This window comes from Bombyx mori, chromosome 17, assembly GCF_030269925.1.
Source record: "Bombyx mori chromosome 17, ASM3026992v2".
In the NCBI taxonomy this organism is placed as follows: Eukaryota; Metazoa; Arthropoda; class Insecta; order Lepidoptera; family Bombycidae; genus Bombyx; species Bombyx mori.
The window spans coordinates 10418531-10434306 of NC_085123.1; the positions used below are offsets into that span (position 1 = coordinate 10418531).

The 15776-nt window shown below is 35.3% G+C and overlaps 2 protein-coding genes across 3 annotated transcripts in view; one reads left to right on the forward strand and one right to left on the reverse strand.

The window, feature by feature from the left end:
• The window catches only part of LOC101739936 (protein rhomboid), a 134231-nt gene extending 128191 nt beyond the window's left edge, over nucleotides 1–6040 (forward strand). For both annotated transcript variants that reach the window (XM_021352114.3, XM_004932433.5), the window contains 3 exons: nucleotides 713–898; nucleotides 3077–3349; nucleotides 4492–6040. In XM_021352114.3, the coding sequence (XP_021207789.1) occupies nucleotides 713–898; nucleotides 3077–3349; nucleotides 4492–4728 (696 nt within the window). In that variant the 3' untranslated portion in view covers nucleotides 4729–6040. The remainder of the gene's footprint in view (nucleotides 1–712; nucleotides 899–3076; nucleotides 3350–4491) is intronic.
• Nucleotides 6041–6696: 656 nt separating this feature from the next.
• On the reverse strand, nucleotides 6697–12271 carry LOC101740252 (CDP-diacylglycerol--glycerol-3-phosphate 3-phosphatidyltransferase, mitochondrial). Its single transcript, XM_021352113.3, has 7 exons — nucleotides 11088–12271; nucleotides 10175–10333; nucleotides 9689–9903; nucleotides 9334–9404; nucleotides 9095–9190; nucleotides 8245–8371; nucleotides 6697–6883 (listed from the first exon to the last, which is right to left on the reverse strand). Exons 1-7 carry the CDS (start codon nucleotides 11674–11676, stop codon nucleotides 6758–6760), a joined length of 1383 nt encoding a protein of 460 aa, XP_021207788.2. The 5' UTR covers nucleotides 11677–12271; the 3' UTR covers nucleotides 6697–6757.
• Between the last annotated feature and the right edge of the window lie 3505 nt (nucleotides 12272–15776).

Genomic DNA, 15776 nt, shown 5'->3' on the forward strand with positions numbered 1-15776 from the left:
AATTATATCGCTTTCTCCCTTGGATTTTCTTACTAAGGCACCAGAATATCTAGTAGACTCGGTGAAAGATGAATCCTAAGATGCCCGAGAATGAATCTAGTTCTAAGAGTCCTAAAAGACTAAAACATACATATCATAACATGAACAAATCGACATAATTACTTCAGTGCGCCGCGTAGGGCACCAGTGACCTATATAGCAGTCAACGTGTTAAGGATTTCCCAAATATTGTACGGTGACAGTATAATTCTGTTTTTTTTTCTTCATATATAATTATAATGCTTAAGTTTTAGCCCTCCAATCGGATAGAATTGATAAAATAAATGTTTAAATTAAACCGAACCTGTATACGTGTTGAAATTGTGAGAAAAACAAAAATTTCCCTTAAATTTCATATCTCTTTAATGGTCGCATCACGCCCAACCGAAAAAGAGTTCATCACCTTCCACCTGGTATACCATCCCATTGTCACATTATGAAGTTTTTTACCATAAGGCTCCCAATCTAAACGATGTAATGTAAACTCTCCAATGTAAACGATGACATGTCATTGCCAGGGCTTGAAAAAATCATTAGCGGTGAAGATGGCACGGCAGTTTTGTTGTCTCATTTACTATAATCGCTGCCGAAAAAATCGTTGGATTTGTTTTTGAACCACCTTCAAATGTAAAGGAAGTAGTAAGTCTTTAAGTCGTATGTTTTTAAATTATAGTTGGGTGTGTTCGCGTGGTACGCGTGGGGAGCAGGCGGCGTGGCGGCCGCGGCAGGTCCGGTCCCTGTCGATTCTCCGCTGGTGTACCGTCCCGACAGGAGACGAGAAGTGTGGAGGTTCCTGACGTACAGCGTCGTCCACGCCGGATGGTTGCACCTGGCCTTCAACCTACTAGTGCAATTAGCCGTACGTATTAACTTAATACTAGTGGTCCCGCACTAGTCGAAATTCGACTATAATTAATTGAAATTATAAGTTTGAACATTATTATGATTCTATTGTCAAATTATATAATCACAGATTTCGCCAAGACTACACTTTAGGCAAATATTAATAAAGACAAACAATATTTAATCTATTCTCAATTTGACCACAGAATATAAGCAATATGAAAAGTTTGACAATAAACAAATACTATGCATGTGTGTGTATGTCAAATACATGGTAATGGTGTGTGTAATGTTTTTTTTATGGATTTATTGTATTTTTTATGTATAATTTTAAAAAAATATGAGTATTCTGCACTTCTCTATATTCTCTATAAGTGTGGGAAATTTCATACTCCTCCGTCCGCGCAATTTTCGTAAAAAGTGTTACAAAGTTTTTGCTTCACGTATTAATATATAGATATCGTCGTTGTCAAACCGAAATCTGCTATGTGCACTTTTGAGATTTTTACCCTTTGACCTTTTCGTATAGTTCACAGCCCTATCTACCGTATCAAAAAAAACTGTTACGTGTCTATAGCTTTAGCTATAGCTAAAGCATAGAGAGGAGATGCATGTGACTAGGAGATGTATAGAAATGGTAGTGCAAGGTAGAAGGGGAAGAGGTCGACCAAAGAAGACATGGATGAAGTGTGTGAATAACGATATGAGAGAGAGAGAGAGGAGTGAGTGTTGAGATGACGTCTGATAGAAGAGAATGGAAGAGAAAAATTAGCTGTGCCGACCCCACCTAGTGGGATAAGGTGGAGAAGAAGAAGAAGATGTGTCTATAGCTTTAATATTTATCTATAGCTTTCATTTGATACAGTTCTTAAAAATTCACTTTCATATCTTATACCTTTAAACGAGCAATTCTTGTATATATAATCTTAATCTCGGAAACGGCTCCAACGATTTTCATAAAATTTTGTATACAGGGGATTTCGGGGGCGATAAATCGATCTAGTTACGATTTATTTTCAGAAAATGTTGTTTTATTCGTGTTTTCAATAATCAACTCTTCCCGACATCTATTGGCGAATAATAATACTATTTTTCTTAATAAAGGGCAACTAACCGCTTTAAAGACACAACAAGATGGCGCTATCAAAAAAAAAAAACATCTAGTAAAATTTTATACGAAAATGTTTTTACTCGTTAATTCAAAATAGAGTTTTTGCACATAGCAGATTTTGGTTTGACAGCGAAGATATCATGCATAGAAACCCTACCTAAATTCAGACTTCCTTATAAGAAACACATAATAAGGAAATAAATAGGTAAATTGATGCAAATATATAATAATTCTACAAAATGGTAACGTTTATTAGTCATCTAAATTTACGTATTGGAAGCGCCGGGAGAACCCGCTCTGGTTGATACCGTCAGTCCGGTCAATTTAGACATAAAAATAGTGGTCAAATAACAAAAATTCCCAGAGAGTCAAATAGCTGGAGTTAACCATTACAAATAAGGTTTTAAAAATCCCCATCGATCCTGTGTGCTACAAGAGCTATTCAGGGTCAAAAGTTAAAATTTGAAGATTTTTGGATTTTTCTCGAAAAGGCAAGTTGTATCGAGAAAAATCTTCAAATCAAAGTTGTAGATCTTAAAACTCTCTACAAAAATAGTCCTTATGATTTTTTTTCCCAAGAGTTACCATTCCTTAGGTATCGCTAAGGGTCATGAAGAGAAATAAACTAATATAAATATACCATCATCTCTATTCTGCCGCTAATCATGCGGATGTTCAGTAAAACAGTTATTAATCAGACAAACAAACAAACGTATACACATACATACATGCATAAATGAATACACACCTACATACAACATAGGGTAACATTGAACCAATGCAATTTAATTTAGACTTCAATTTACATGTTTTTTCTTAATAACTTTGATAGGTGGACGAGCTCACAGCCCACCTGGTGTTAAGTGGTTACTGGAGTCCATAGACATCTACAATGTAAATACCGCCACGCACCTTAAGATACAAGTTCTAAGGTCTCAGTATAGTTACAACGGCTGCTCCACTCTTCAAACCGAAACGCATTACTGCTTCACGGCAGAAATAGGCAGGGTGATGGTACCCACCCGTGCGGATTCACAGGAGGTCCTACTACCAGTAAAAAGTTCTTTATTTAATTGTTAACAGGTTGGATTGCCTCTCGAGATGGTGCACGGCGCGGTCCGTTGCGCCGCAGTGTACATGGCCGGCGTGCTGGGCGGTTCGCTGGCCGCGTCCGTACTAGACCCGGACGTTTGTTTGGCGGGCGCGTCCGGCGGAGTGTACGCGTTGCTCGCGGCGCACCTAGCGAACGCTCTACTCAACTTCCACACGATGCGGTACGGGGCCGTGAGGCTCGTCGCCGCCCTGGCGGTGGCCTCGTGCGATGTCGGATTTGCGGTGCACGCGAGGTACACGAAGGTGGGTTTACGAATCATTTATCGTACAGGGCAGGTGCGCTTTCACATCAGCACTTTTATATCGCTATACTCAAATCGTAGTGTAAAGCGCCAATACACGTTCAGCACTCATATACAGCGGTACTCATCACGTCAACATAGATAGAATTAGTTACTTGTTCGCGAAGTATATAAAAAAGGGTGCGTGTACTTATGTACGCGCGTAAGAAGTTATACTTTATTTTTATAAATTTTTTTTTTAATCAATTTGAAAAAAATCAATTAAACAACATCCTCAAACACGCATATTGGACATCCATTTTCTTGACATCGTATAAATTCGGTAATTCTCGGTACTGTTCGGAAAGTTCACCTGCGGCTATATTCAGACTCGCCAATTTACGTCGGTCGTATTGTAATGAGCGATTTAGTGGGCAACTTCATTCTGTTAATTTTGTGTCACGGTGCGCGCGCATCGTAAAATTTCACTCTCATCAATTTTTCATAATGCGCCTAAAGAAGTATAACTTCAATAAACGGATATTCTTTGACTATCAGTGATTTCTTCCTATCTAAATCTCAAGTTGTGTACGCCACATTCAGCAGCGCATACATCATTATGGTCCTTCAAGCCGGATATGAACCAGCGACCTATGGATAAAGTGATGTGAATGCGCGCGTGCCCAGTACAATCGTACAATGGGTACGAAATTTGAAAATGAATCGTTTCGTATAATAATTTAAACTGTCCAATAGGGTCGTACATCCAAAATTTGTTTAAAAATATCAATATCACTTCACATAAAATTTTTTATTCTTTCATTCTTTTTATCATACCTACGATTTATAGTACTGCTTTAGTTGGGATTAAAAAGACTTGGTTTCGATTTGAGATGACGATGTATCGGCCGTGGCCTGTGTTAATCCAGTGTAAGAAACGGGTTGTCTTACCTGTTAGAACATAGAGCCTATTCTGACTTACTCGTATGATTACTCGAGCTCGTACATCAATCGTGAATTACTAACTATACTTGTAACTAATTGTTACTAACTATTTACGTTGTGGATGTCTATGGGCTCCACTAACCACTTAACACCAGGTGGGCTGTGAGCTCGTCCACCCATCTAAACAATAAAAAAATAAAATAAAAATTGCGTGTGCAGGAGGTGCCGCCGGTGTCGTACGCTGCGCACGTGGCGGGCGCGCTGGCCGGGCTCACCATCGGGCTGCTGGTGTTGAAGCACGCGCAGCAGCGGCTGTGGGAGCGGCTGCTGTGGTGGGCCGCGCTGGGAGCGTACGCGGCGTGCACGTTGTTCGCGGTGCTGTACAACGTGCTCGGCCCGCAGCCGGACCGTCTGCACTACATGCCGCCCGAGCCGCCCCCCGACGCCGGCTACTGACCGCACTCGTACTGAACATAACGCGATCGATATAAGAATAGGACGACGACCTCTGACGTTACATCATGATTATGATTTGCAAGAGAGAATATAATAAAGCTGTGATTTCGTTTAAATAGTTTGGTTAGATGCACGAAGGTCGATGATCCTATTCTTGGTCCGATCGGATCACGGGTCCCGTCGTCGATGTCGCGTTTCATGTGACGTCATTTTCCACAATAGAGCTATAGAGCAGGGTTGGACCCGCTCGCCGCCGACGCGACACTCACAACACGCCTAGTCAATTTACCTTAGTGTGATTCGCTGTAAGTAGTATTATATTGGGGGAGGTCGCTCGCTGTGTCGCCATTTTACACGTATCATATTCCGCTTGTATGTGTGTTTTCGTTTCGACCTCCTCGCAATACGTAATTGTTAAGTAGTATTAATTCGTATTTGGATAGGTGAAATATTTTTGTACCTACTGTCCGTAGTGTGTAGGATGAAGGCGTTACCGCGACAGAGCACGTTACGTACCAATGTTGACTGGCCAGTGAGAACGTACGCAGTCTCGTTACTAATGAGTGCGACATGACCTAAAAGTCCTAGTTACCTGGTCATCAAATCCCAAAAAAAAAAAGTGCGACAACGGAGACTGAACGTAGTCCTTTGAGCCAGCGTAGTTATGTCCGTCACCAAAGACTAGTAATAAAACGATGTCCACTATAATAATTACTCGAGTACCCTCATTTCTTATAATTCATATCGTTCATATGATTGAATATTTATTCTAAAGCAAGAATAAACGTATTTGCTCACATCGACATACTTTAAGTATCTAAATCTATATTTATATATATATTTGTTTTTTTTTTTTGTTCACTGTGTATCCGTTTTATTTTTGCGTAATAAAACTGATTGCTCAATTGCATTAATTTTAACCGATAACGATTTAATGCTCAAGAGAGTAGCCTTTTTATTTTATTTGAATCAATATTTTGATTATAGTGTATATATAAATAATGTGTATTCGTCCATTATCGTTACTGTTTCGCATTTTAACTGCACTACAATAACTTCTTCCTCGTTCGTTACTTGGTTTATTATTATTATTAATAATGTGCCTGATTCCTATTAATGTAAAATTAATGGTTAATAATTTAATTCTAATCAAATAATGTCACAAACGACTGATTTTTTTTTTGTATAAATTATTTCAGAGTGTTTTTCATTTAATTTATTTTAAATTTAATTTTTAAGTGTGAATCGAAATTAATTATAATTATGTGATTATATAAATGAGAATGGAGAAAATTAAAACATTGATAAAAGATTGCGGTTTTTAATTTTTTTTAGTAACAATTTTGTACAGAAAAATTAAACAACAAAACAATTAATATTCACGGATAATAAAAGATAGCTGTATCTACTAAATAAAACAATATTATACAAAATTTACAATTGAAACAATAAAAGGTATTAGATTAGAAATTAGCTTGTGAAATTAAAGTTTTACAGAACGCAACGATGAATTCAAAAGATTCAAAAGATTATTGAATTCAAAAGAATTCTCGAAAGCAAATGGGCGCGACGTCATAACTGACTACGGCATTACATATTCGTGAATTTGAAATTATTAGGTACGTCTCTTTGGTTTTGCTAAATCGTAAAGAAATCTACAAAGTAAATTATTATTTGACACTACAGGTGTTCTCGTATCGAACGAGTGGACTGGCTGCGATCGGTACCCGGCAACAAATTTTTCGATACGCACGTAACGCGTTTAGTGTACTTGGTGAAAGTTTTTTAACGTTATCGATAGCGCAAAAGTTAACTCAAAGTTTGTATCAGTTGGAACAGCGCCCCTAATAGGCAATGGTTCCAACTGCATACAAAATGATACCAATTTGAGTTAACGTTTACATTAACCTTGACCCTTAATTGCACACAGCCGAAAATAATTTCATATTGAGAGTAAATAAGCCAATCAATTGGTAAAAAAGCTTTATTTCATTAGCTTTTAACTAAAATTTATTTCACTTCTAACAAATTAAAAGTATGTTCTGAACAGTTTGACTGTCGCACGCACCCACTTCGGAGTTTCTCTAGATAAAAGCTCCTCTCCGCACTCTTTAGAGTAACTGTGTAGTCTCTTGGTCTCTTGCTGAAGCCTCGCCTGTACCCAAAAAAGATAATCACTGACCAAATATATAAAAAAAAACTAATATAAATATATTGGTAGTTTTCCAATTACAGAGCATAATGCGACATAATGCGACTCAGTGGCGCACAATGCCGAATTATGCTGAAGCTTAATTGGAACTTGAATTAGTTTTCAAATGCATCAGCAGAGTGCGCTAAGTTAGCACAGTTTTAATTAACATTGATTATTTCTAAGAAACTACGACGAAACGAAAGCCTTACAATTTTTTTCAACATTAATTAATATTACTAATGATAATATAAACAAAATTTCGATCAATGCCAACTTAAAGAAAAAATACTTGTCAATTTTCTATCACGCGAGAGCATTACTTTTGAGAGTGCTCGATTGTGCGAAGCGTTGCTGTAGTTGAAACATTCAACGTTGAGCATTATGCCGCATAATGCGCTCTTGTGCTGTAATTGGAAAACTACCACCATCCTCTCTGCTCTGCCGCTAATCATGCGATCCGGTTTTGCAGTCATTAATCAAACAAACGTACACACTTACATGCATAAATGAATACATACATACAACATAGGGTACATTGAACCAATGCAATTTAGACTTCAATCTACAGAGGACTATTTTTATTTAATTTTTTTATCGCTTTGATGGGTAGATGAGCTCACGGCACACCTGATGTTAAGTAGTTACCGGAGGCCATAGACATCTACAACGCAAATGCCGCCACCTATCTTAAGACATGAGTTCTAAATGTCTCACTTTGGAGGTCTCACTATGAGTTCATTTAAACTAATAAAAAAACAACATACCCCCAGTTACAAAGTCCGGACACATACATATATTTAATAAAATGAAAGAATACATGTTTCTATTTTGGGTGAATCAGAATCAGTAATCTGCGTGTTCAAATCACGTCGGGGTCACCAGTTTTAGGGAATGCGATAAAGGGAAACTCATCCATAGAGCCTATGAAATTACTCGGTAGACCGACGTTCCGAATGTATAAAATATGCAAACACATCTCGAGAATATCGTTAGCGAGATTCAGGCATCTGTCACATATCTATGTGTTCTATAATGGTTACCACCACACTACTGTGTATATATCTATATCGACGCTTGAAAGGCAAACGTGACGAAGCGACAATAACTGCTTTGTACGTAAATGATAGGCAATAACCATATTCGAAGCGCATTTTTTTTTTTTTCTTATAATAGAATTTTTTTCAGGTATTTCAACTTTAAATTAGTCTACTGTAAAGTTCACGCATTGTCGATTAGTCACGTTTGCCTTTCAAGCGTCGACATGTTCTATAATGGTTACCACCACACTACTATGTATAGTTAGTTATCCAAAGATAATTTACCTGTAATTCAGGTGATACGGTGAAAATGGCGGCTTGGGCTTCGAGGTCGCGTTTCACCGATCGCTCCCCGAGATTCGCAGACCCTATTACAGTGGCCCACGGCACGTCGCTACCCGGCGGGTAGTACCTGGAAAACAAAACTTAATTCAGCACCTCCGACTTTAGATCACAGGGATGAAGACCGTAACTTTCTTGATTGCCCTAGGTCAGGGGTTCCCAAACTTATTTTGTCTACTGCCTAGTTTGAGAATAAATTATTTGTTAGCGCGCCTATTTTTTCACCTACTTAAAAACCACAACAGCAAGAGCTCAGTCGATGAAGAGTCCTTCAGTCCTCCTAGATGAAATTACAAATGGCCTCCCAAGCCTCTACTCTACGCCCCCTTTTTTCTGGGTCTCTTACCGCCCCCCTTTAGGTCTGCAGCGCCCATAAGGGGGCGTTATCGCTCACTTTGGGAAATGCTGCCCTAGGTGAACACACATGCTGGTCAGGAGCCCATAGTTATAAATGCCACTACCCAATGTCGATAAGCCGAGTGGTAAGGTAAAATAGATTATTGAAGAGAACTTAAAATATTCGTTTTTTTACAAAATACACTAGCTATCTTATAGCACAGTAATTTACTTTAGACATGGTTTTGGTAACGGTACAATGACCTAAATATAAATTGGCAATGACAAAAGAGATAAGTACCGTTTTGACCTTTGTTTGACAATCGAATTCATTTTGTTCAAATAAATCTACACCTTGAGTCATCATTGATTAAGGTCGAATTTCGATTATCGAGCGAGCTCTAATTAATAAAAAAAATTAAAGCAGTATAATAACACCTTAAAAGATTTAACCAACCATAAGCCTTTCGCGTGAAACGTCCACCCAGGACGTTCATATTCTAACATCCTTATTCGACTTGCTTGATTCGAATCAACAACCCTTTGCCAAAATCTGAAAATATAAAACACACGTATTTATTGACAGTTTCTATAGTTTAATTTGTGTTCAGTAAAATAGGCAAAAGCTTTATTTAATAAGTTCTAGTTTGTATAAAAATGTAGAAAAACTTAAGTTATATACTTTAGTGTACCTACTGTTTAGCTATTAACGAATATGCAAATGGTATTCCTCCTGCTGGTCCCGCAGCTCCCAGAAAGCCGTTAGCCTGGAAATAGACAAAGTTACAGTATAGATTAAATAACAGTGGTAATATCAGCCTTTTAACATTCTCGGTCTAATATGTGAAATGTATTCATAGCATTATGATTATGCTGGGGCTTGATTATCTGGGGAGTAATAATTTTAGTAATGATGATACCTGATGATTTATTAAAAGCCTTAATCAATACAAATATGTACATCAGAAATAATACTCATAATAATAATAATTAATAATACTATAATACAATAATAATAATACTCATAAAACAATCTCATATTTTTACTCACATTTGGATGTGCCATTAACAGGCTTACATTTGCTTTACATTGATCGAGAAGCGTCCGCGTATATTGCTCTGTGAGATTAAAATATCCAGTTGCAAGTTGTAGGTGAGAGCCTTTTGGCGCGGACACCATCAACTTTCTAGTAACATATTCATCTTGTGTTATGTTGAACTCTCCCATTTGTATGAGTGGGAACACCCAAGTGTCCAAACTTGAATCTGTTCATTTTAGACAAATATATTAACAGTATGCTCATTATTAGCAATTATTTTCTTATATATTAAAATATAAGATTTATGTAACTTATTAATTTAGTCAATCAAAATCTAATTTCTGCCAGAGCAAATACAGATGATGAAAGAATAATAAGATGAAGAAGTTAACAATCTAATTATTATTTTTTTGAAATCTATCCATTAATTGTTATATGTATATTGCAATACTTGTTAAAATAATTTTATAAATATATCAGTTTAGTAAATAAAAGACCTCCACTTGTAGACAATTTTGAGAGCTGCAACTGCTGCCACTTATATATGACATTACAAATATTATTCTTCATATCTTGAATCATTTTCTCTTTTGTCAATTTCTTATCACTAACAATATCTTGATTCTCACATCTTTTGCTGTATTTGCTCACCTCATCTGGAATTAAAACACAATAATAGGACACTAGTTAAATTCCTTGCAAATATGCATGAAATTTGAGATCACTTATTTCAAAATATTTTTTTTTAATGAAAATGAAATCACACTTCTACAAAATAAAAAGAGAATACGATCAATTTTGTTGGAGTCATTTAAGTATGCATTAAGTTGCATGTTAAGGTAAATTCAAAAACTACTGATTAGATCCTGATAAAATTGATATCACTTAAGAAGTAACAGCTTTCAAATAAAAAGGATCATCAAAATTATTTTTGCTACAATATTTATTTGAGATAACATACATCAACTACTTTTCTGAAATAAATGCAAAATAAAAGTATATATTGCTGTGTGAAAATTAATATATTCTTTATTTCTAGCTAAAGCTATTGTCTTTCTTTTCCGCCCATTTTTAATATTATTTATTTAGCATTTAATAGGAAATGTTGGTAGCATTATTTCTACATAGTCTACTACAGTTTACCTTGAGTCATGTACCCTAATATTCTGTAACATCTATTAATTTATATAAGTATCTCACTTTGCCATATTTAAGTATCTATTATTATAATTTTTTTCAAAAACAAATGGCAAATAACTCCCTTAAGATTCTCAATTGTAACTGTCACAAGAAAGTGAAACAAACAGAAAATCTACATTATTTTCTTGCCAGAAGAAACATTTCATAATGACAATGCTAACCTAAAAAAACAAAACAAAAAACAAAACAAATAACTTACAGTTCTCATACCTATAATGTCTCTATAGAAGTTGGCAAGATCAGGATCATCTATTTCTATATAGCGGTCTTGTCTCTGCATGAAGTAGTCATTTGAACAATTTGCACCGCTCAGTAAAACTCTGTCATCAACTATGTATAGTTTCATATGTTGTAATCCTACAATTTCATTATATCTTGATGGCAGAACTTTGGACCATAATCCCTGAAGCCTTGGAGTTTGGTATAAATACAGTTTACATTGTTCAGACAAATCAAGGAAATATTTCTGAAATAAAGTTACTGAGTTTTGGTTACCACGAGTTCCTCTTTGATAATCTAATAGTAGGCTTAAAGTTAAAGTTTTTCTATTTATTAAGTTTTCTTTTGCACTCTCAAGAAGATTATTTTCTAAGTTCCCATTTCCAACATATAGACTGGCTACTGATATTCTGTTTTTAGCATTTCCAAACCTATCGCATAAGGTGTCGTAGAACTTCTTAGGGTCTTCAGAAATTGATACTTTGGTAGCACTCACAGGAAAACAAGGTGCAGCACTGTATAACCAACTAAAACTCTGAAACTCTCCTACTTTGAATCGTATTGGAACATTCATTATCATGATTTGTTTTATTAATATCACAATTCACAGCAAATTCGTTCGTTTCAGGAGTTTGATACTTCCATGGAAATGCACTTGCATTTTATTTTGCAGTAGTTTGTGAACAGTGAAAGATAAAAATTAATAATTAATAATTTTTATAATTACTGCTCAAATCAATAATCAAAGTGAGCGTTAATTTTTTTTCTGTATCTGAATAGTGCAAAAGTAATCTATAGAAATTGTTAAATTTAATCCTTGACAACGCTTCCTCTTTCAACTAATAGCAAATCTAGTGTGATCACTGTGATCAGTATCAGTGATGTGAATTGTGAATTAAGTGATTGTGAAGTGACGTCCCTCTCAAAAGTCGCAAATAATGGCAAAATTGGCAAATATTAAGCTTTTTTAATGGGATTTTATGACCTGGTAACTAAGACCTTTAAGTCATGTCTTATTTTAGTATATTTTAAAGTACTATTAGTACTCCATAGCCATAGATAATACACTTCAATATTCTATTTCTAAGTTAACTTTGCAATGGCACGTACAATACCTACCTACTATGGAGGGTAGGTAAGTAGGTATACCTCTACCCTCCATGTAGGTACCTACCTACCTACCTAACGCACTGAAGTAGGAAACCTATGGAAATGAAACGTCAACAAAAAATTCGTGCCACTGTGACGTCATCTGGCCACAAAACATGGCGGTTTTAGTGCTGCCCAGAAGATTTTAATGTTAGTAGGTTTTATCGATAAACGTTCTTGGCTTATTTTATTTTAAATATTGTTGAGTATGAATGTATTTGTAGAATTTATACTTTAATAGGGATTAATTATATTGTTATGTGCAAAGATGATGTGATTTAGATATTATGTGAAATCTAAGACGAGTTCGTGCTTCAAATTTTCCAAGTAAACGATTAAAATTTGCTACACTGATTTTATAAAGGTGTCGTTTGCCGCAAAACATAAAGATATGGCATAGTACAGTGCCATCAGCCCATTTCTAGCATGCTGAATGTTATCGTATTTTGAGTACGTGTTTTTCTTAGACTATTACAATCTATTTTAATTGTTTTGCTGACTATAAAGTCCGTAACAGACTACCGCAGTGCACCTCAAGGAAGGTGCACCGCACCATTTGAATCACTCTCACTTGAGAGTGATTCAAGTTTTAAACTTATCAAGGGACCGCCTGATAAAAAAAAACACCTACAGAACATTTATTCGTTAATGAAATTACAAACGTCATTCCTTGTGACTTCCTCTCTAAAATCACCTAATTAATAAATATTTAAAGAATTTACAATAGTGTTTTACTCACTGCGGAATAAAACTATTTTATTTAAATAGTTCCGAAGAGATTTTGTCGGTAGCCTTTTTCCCGAAATATCTAAACAGAATGTCTAAATATGTATTGATGACATATTTTAAAGAGGTATTTATGATTAGTGTCATGATGAATAGATTCCGACCGAAAAATGGTGTCCGATATTTCGGATTCAAATATATTATTAAGTGTATAATCTATGTTTCGGATGAGGGCTCCATAATGAATTTAAATATATATAGATAATAGCTTTGGGGCATCGACCTTCTTGAGATCCTATAAAATATGTTTTAATTATTATGTTTGTATGTTTTAAGCATGATAAAATTAGAAATTTTATATAAGCAATCATATTAAATCGATATCAAAGTCAATAAATAATGTACAACCCAAAACCAATGAAGTAGGAAACCTATGGAAATGAAACGTCAACCAAAATTTCGTGCCACTGTGACGTCATCTGGCCACAAAACATGGCGGCTTTAGTGCTGTACAAAAGATTTCAATGTTATCAGGTTTTATCGATAAACGTTCTTGGCTCATTTTATTTTAAATATTGTTGAGTATTATTTATTTGTATAATTAATACTTTAATGGGAAGTAAGTAGGTATATTGTTATGTGCAAATATGATATGATTTAGATGGGTGAAATCTAAGACAAGTTCGTCCTTCGAATTTGCCAAGTAAACGATATGATGATTTTTAAAAGTTGCTACACTGATTTTATAAAGTTGTCGTTTGTCGCAAAACATAAAGATATGGCGTAGTTCAAAGCCATCAGCCCATTACTAGCATGCTAAATGTTATCGTATTTTGAGTACGTGTTTTTCTTAGACTATAACAATCTATTTTAATTGTTTTGCTGACTCTAAAGCCCGTAACATACTACCGCAGCGCACCCCAAGGAAGGTGCGCCGCACAATTTGAATCACTTTCGCTTGAGAGTGATTCAAATTTTAAACTTATCAAGGGACTGCGTGAAAAAAAAAACACCTACAGAACATTTATTCATTAATTACAAACGTCATTCCTTGTGACTTCCTCTCTAAAATCACTTAATTATTAAATATTTAACAAATTTACAATAGTGTTTTACTCACTGCGGAATAAAACTATTTTATTTAAATGGTTCCGAAGAGATTTTGTCGGTAGCCTTTTTCCCGAAATATCTAAACAGAATGTCTAAATATGTTTTGATGACATATTTTAAAGTGGTATTTATGATTAGTGTCATGATCAATAGATTCCGACCGAAAAATGGATTTTTCGGATGAGGGCTCCATAATGAATTTAAATACATATAGATAATAGTTTTAGGGCATCGACTTTCTTGAGATCCTATAAAATACGTTTTAATTATTATTTTTGTATGTTTTAAGCATGATAAATTATGAAATTTTTTATAATCAATCATATTAAATCGATATCAAAGTCAATAAATAATGTACAACCCAAAACAGACGGCCGAACTGACGTGACAATGACATTTGGCGCGCTAAACATGGCGGATTTTCGGCCTCATTAGACGGAGACGGAGATATTTACGTATATTCATATTTCATTTTATGTACGCACTGAAATACTGTTATATTGTTTTCCTGCGAGTTAAAGTGCTGAGTAAGAACGAGATAGATATATGTTTATGTATGTGCCTTCAAAATGGGTGCTATTTATATAAGCAATTGTACGTATAGAACAATATGTCGTGTCCCTACTGTATAGGTCTATGCCCAAAACAGACGGCCAAACTGACGTGACAATGACATTTGGCGCGCTAAACATGGCGGATTTTCGGCCTCATTAGACGGAGACGGAGACATTTACGTATATTCATGTTTCATTTTATGTACGCACTGAAATACTGTTATATTGTTTTCCTGCGAGTTCAAGTGCTGAGTAAGAACGAGATAGATATATGTTTATGTGTGTGCCTTCAAAATGGGTGCTATTTATATAAGCAATTGTACGTATAGAACAATATGTCGTGTCCCTACTATATAGCATAGACCTATATAAAATTTCATAATTTATCATGCTTAAAACATACAAAAATAATAATTAAAACGTATTTTATAGGATCTCAAGAAAGTCGATGCCCTAAAACTATTATCTATATGTATTTAAATTCATTATGGAGCCCTCATCCGAAAAATCCATTTTTCGGTCGGAATCTATTGATCATGACACTAATCATAAATACCACTTTAAAATATGTCATCAAAACATATTTAGACATTCTGTTTAGATATTTCGGGAAAAAGGCTACCGACAAAATCTCTTCGGAACCTTTTAAATAAAATAGTTTTATTCCGCAGTGAGTATAACACTATTGTAAATTTGTTAAATATTTAATAATTAAGTGATATTAGAGAGGAAGTCACAAGGAATGACGTTTGTAATTAATGAATAAATGTTCTGTAGGTGTTTTATTTTTCACGCGGTCCCTTGATAAGTTTAAAATTTGAATCACTCTCAAGCGAAAGTGATTCAAATGGTGCGGCGCACCTTCCTTGGGGTGCGCTGCGGTAGTATGTTACGGACTTTAGAGTCAGCAAAACAATTAAAATAGATTGTTATAGTCTAAGAAAAACACGTACTCAAAATACGATAACATTTAGCATGCTAGTAATGGGCTGATGGCTTTGAACTACGCCATATCTTTATGTTTTGCGACAAACGACAACTTTATAAAATCAGTGTAGCAACTTTTAAAAATCATCATATCGTTTACTTGGCAAATTCGAAGGACGAACTTGTCTTAGATTTCACCCATCTAAATCATATC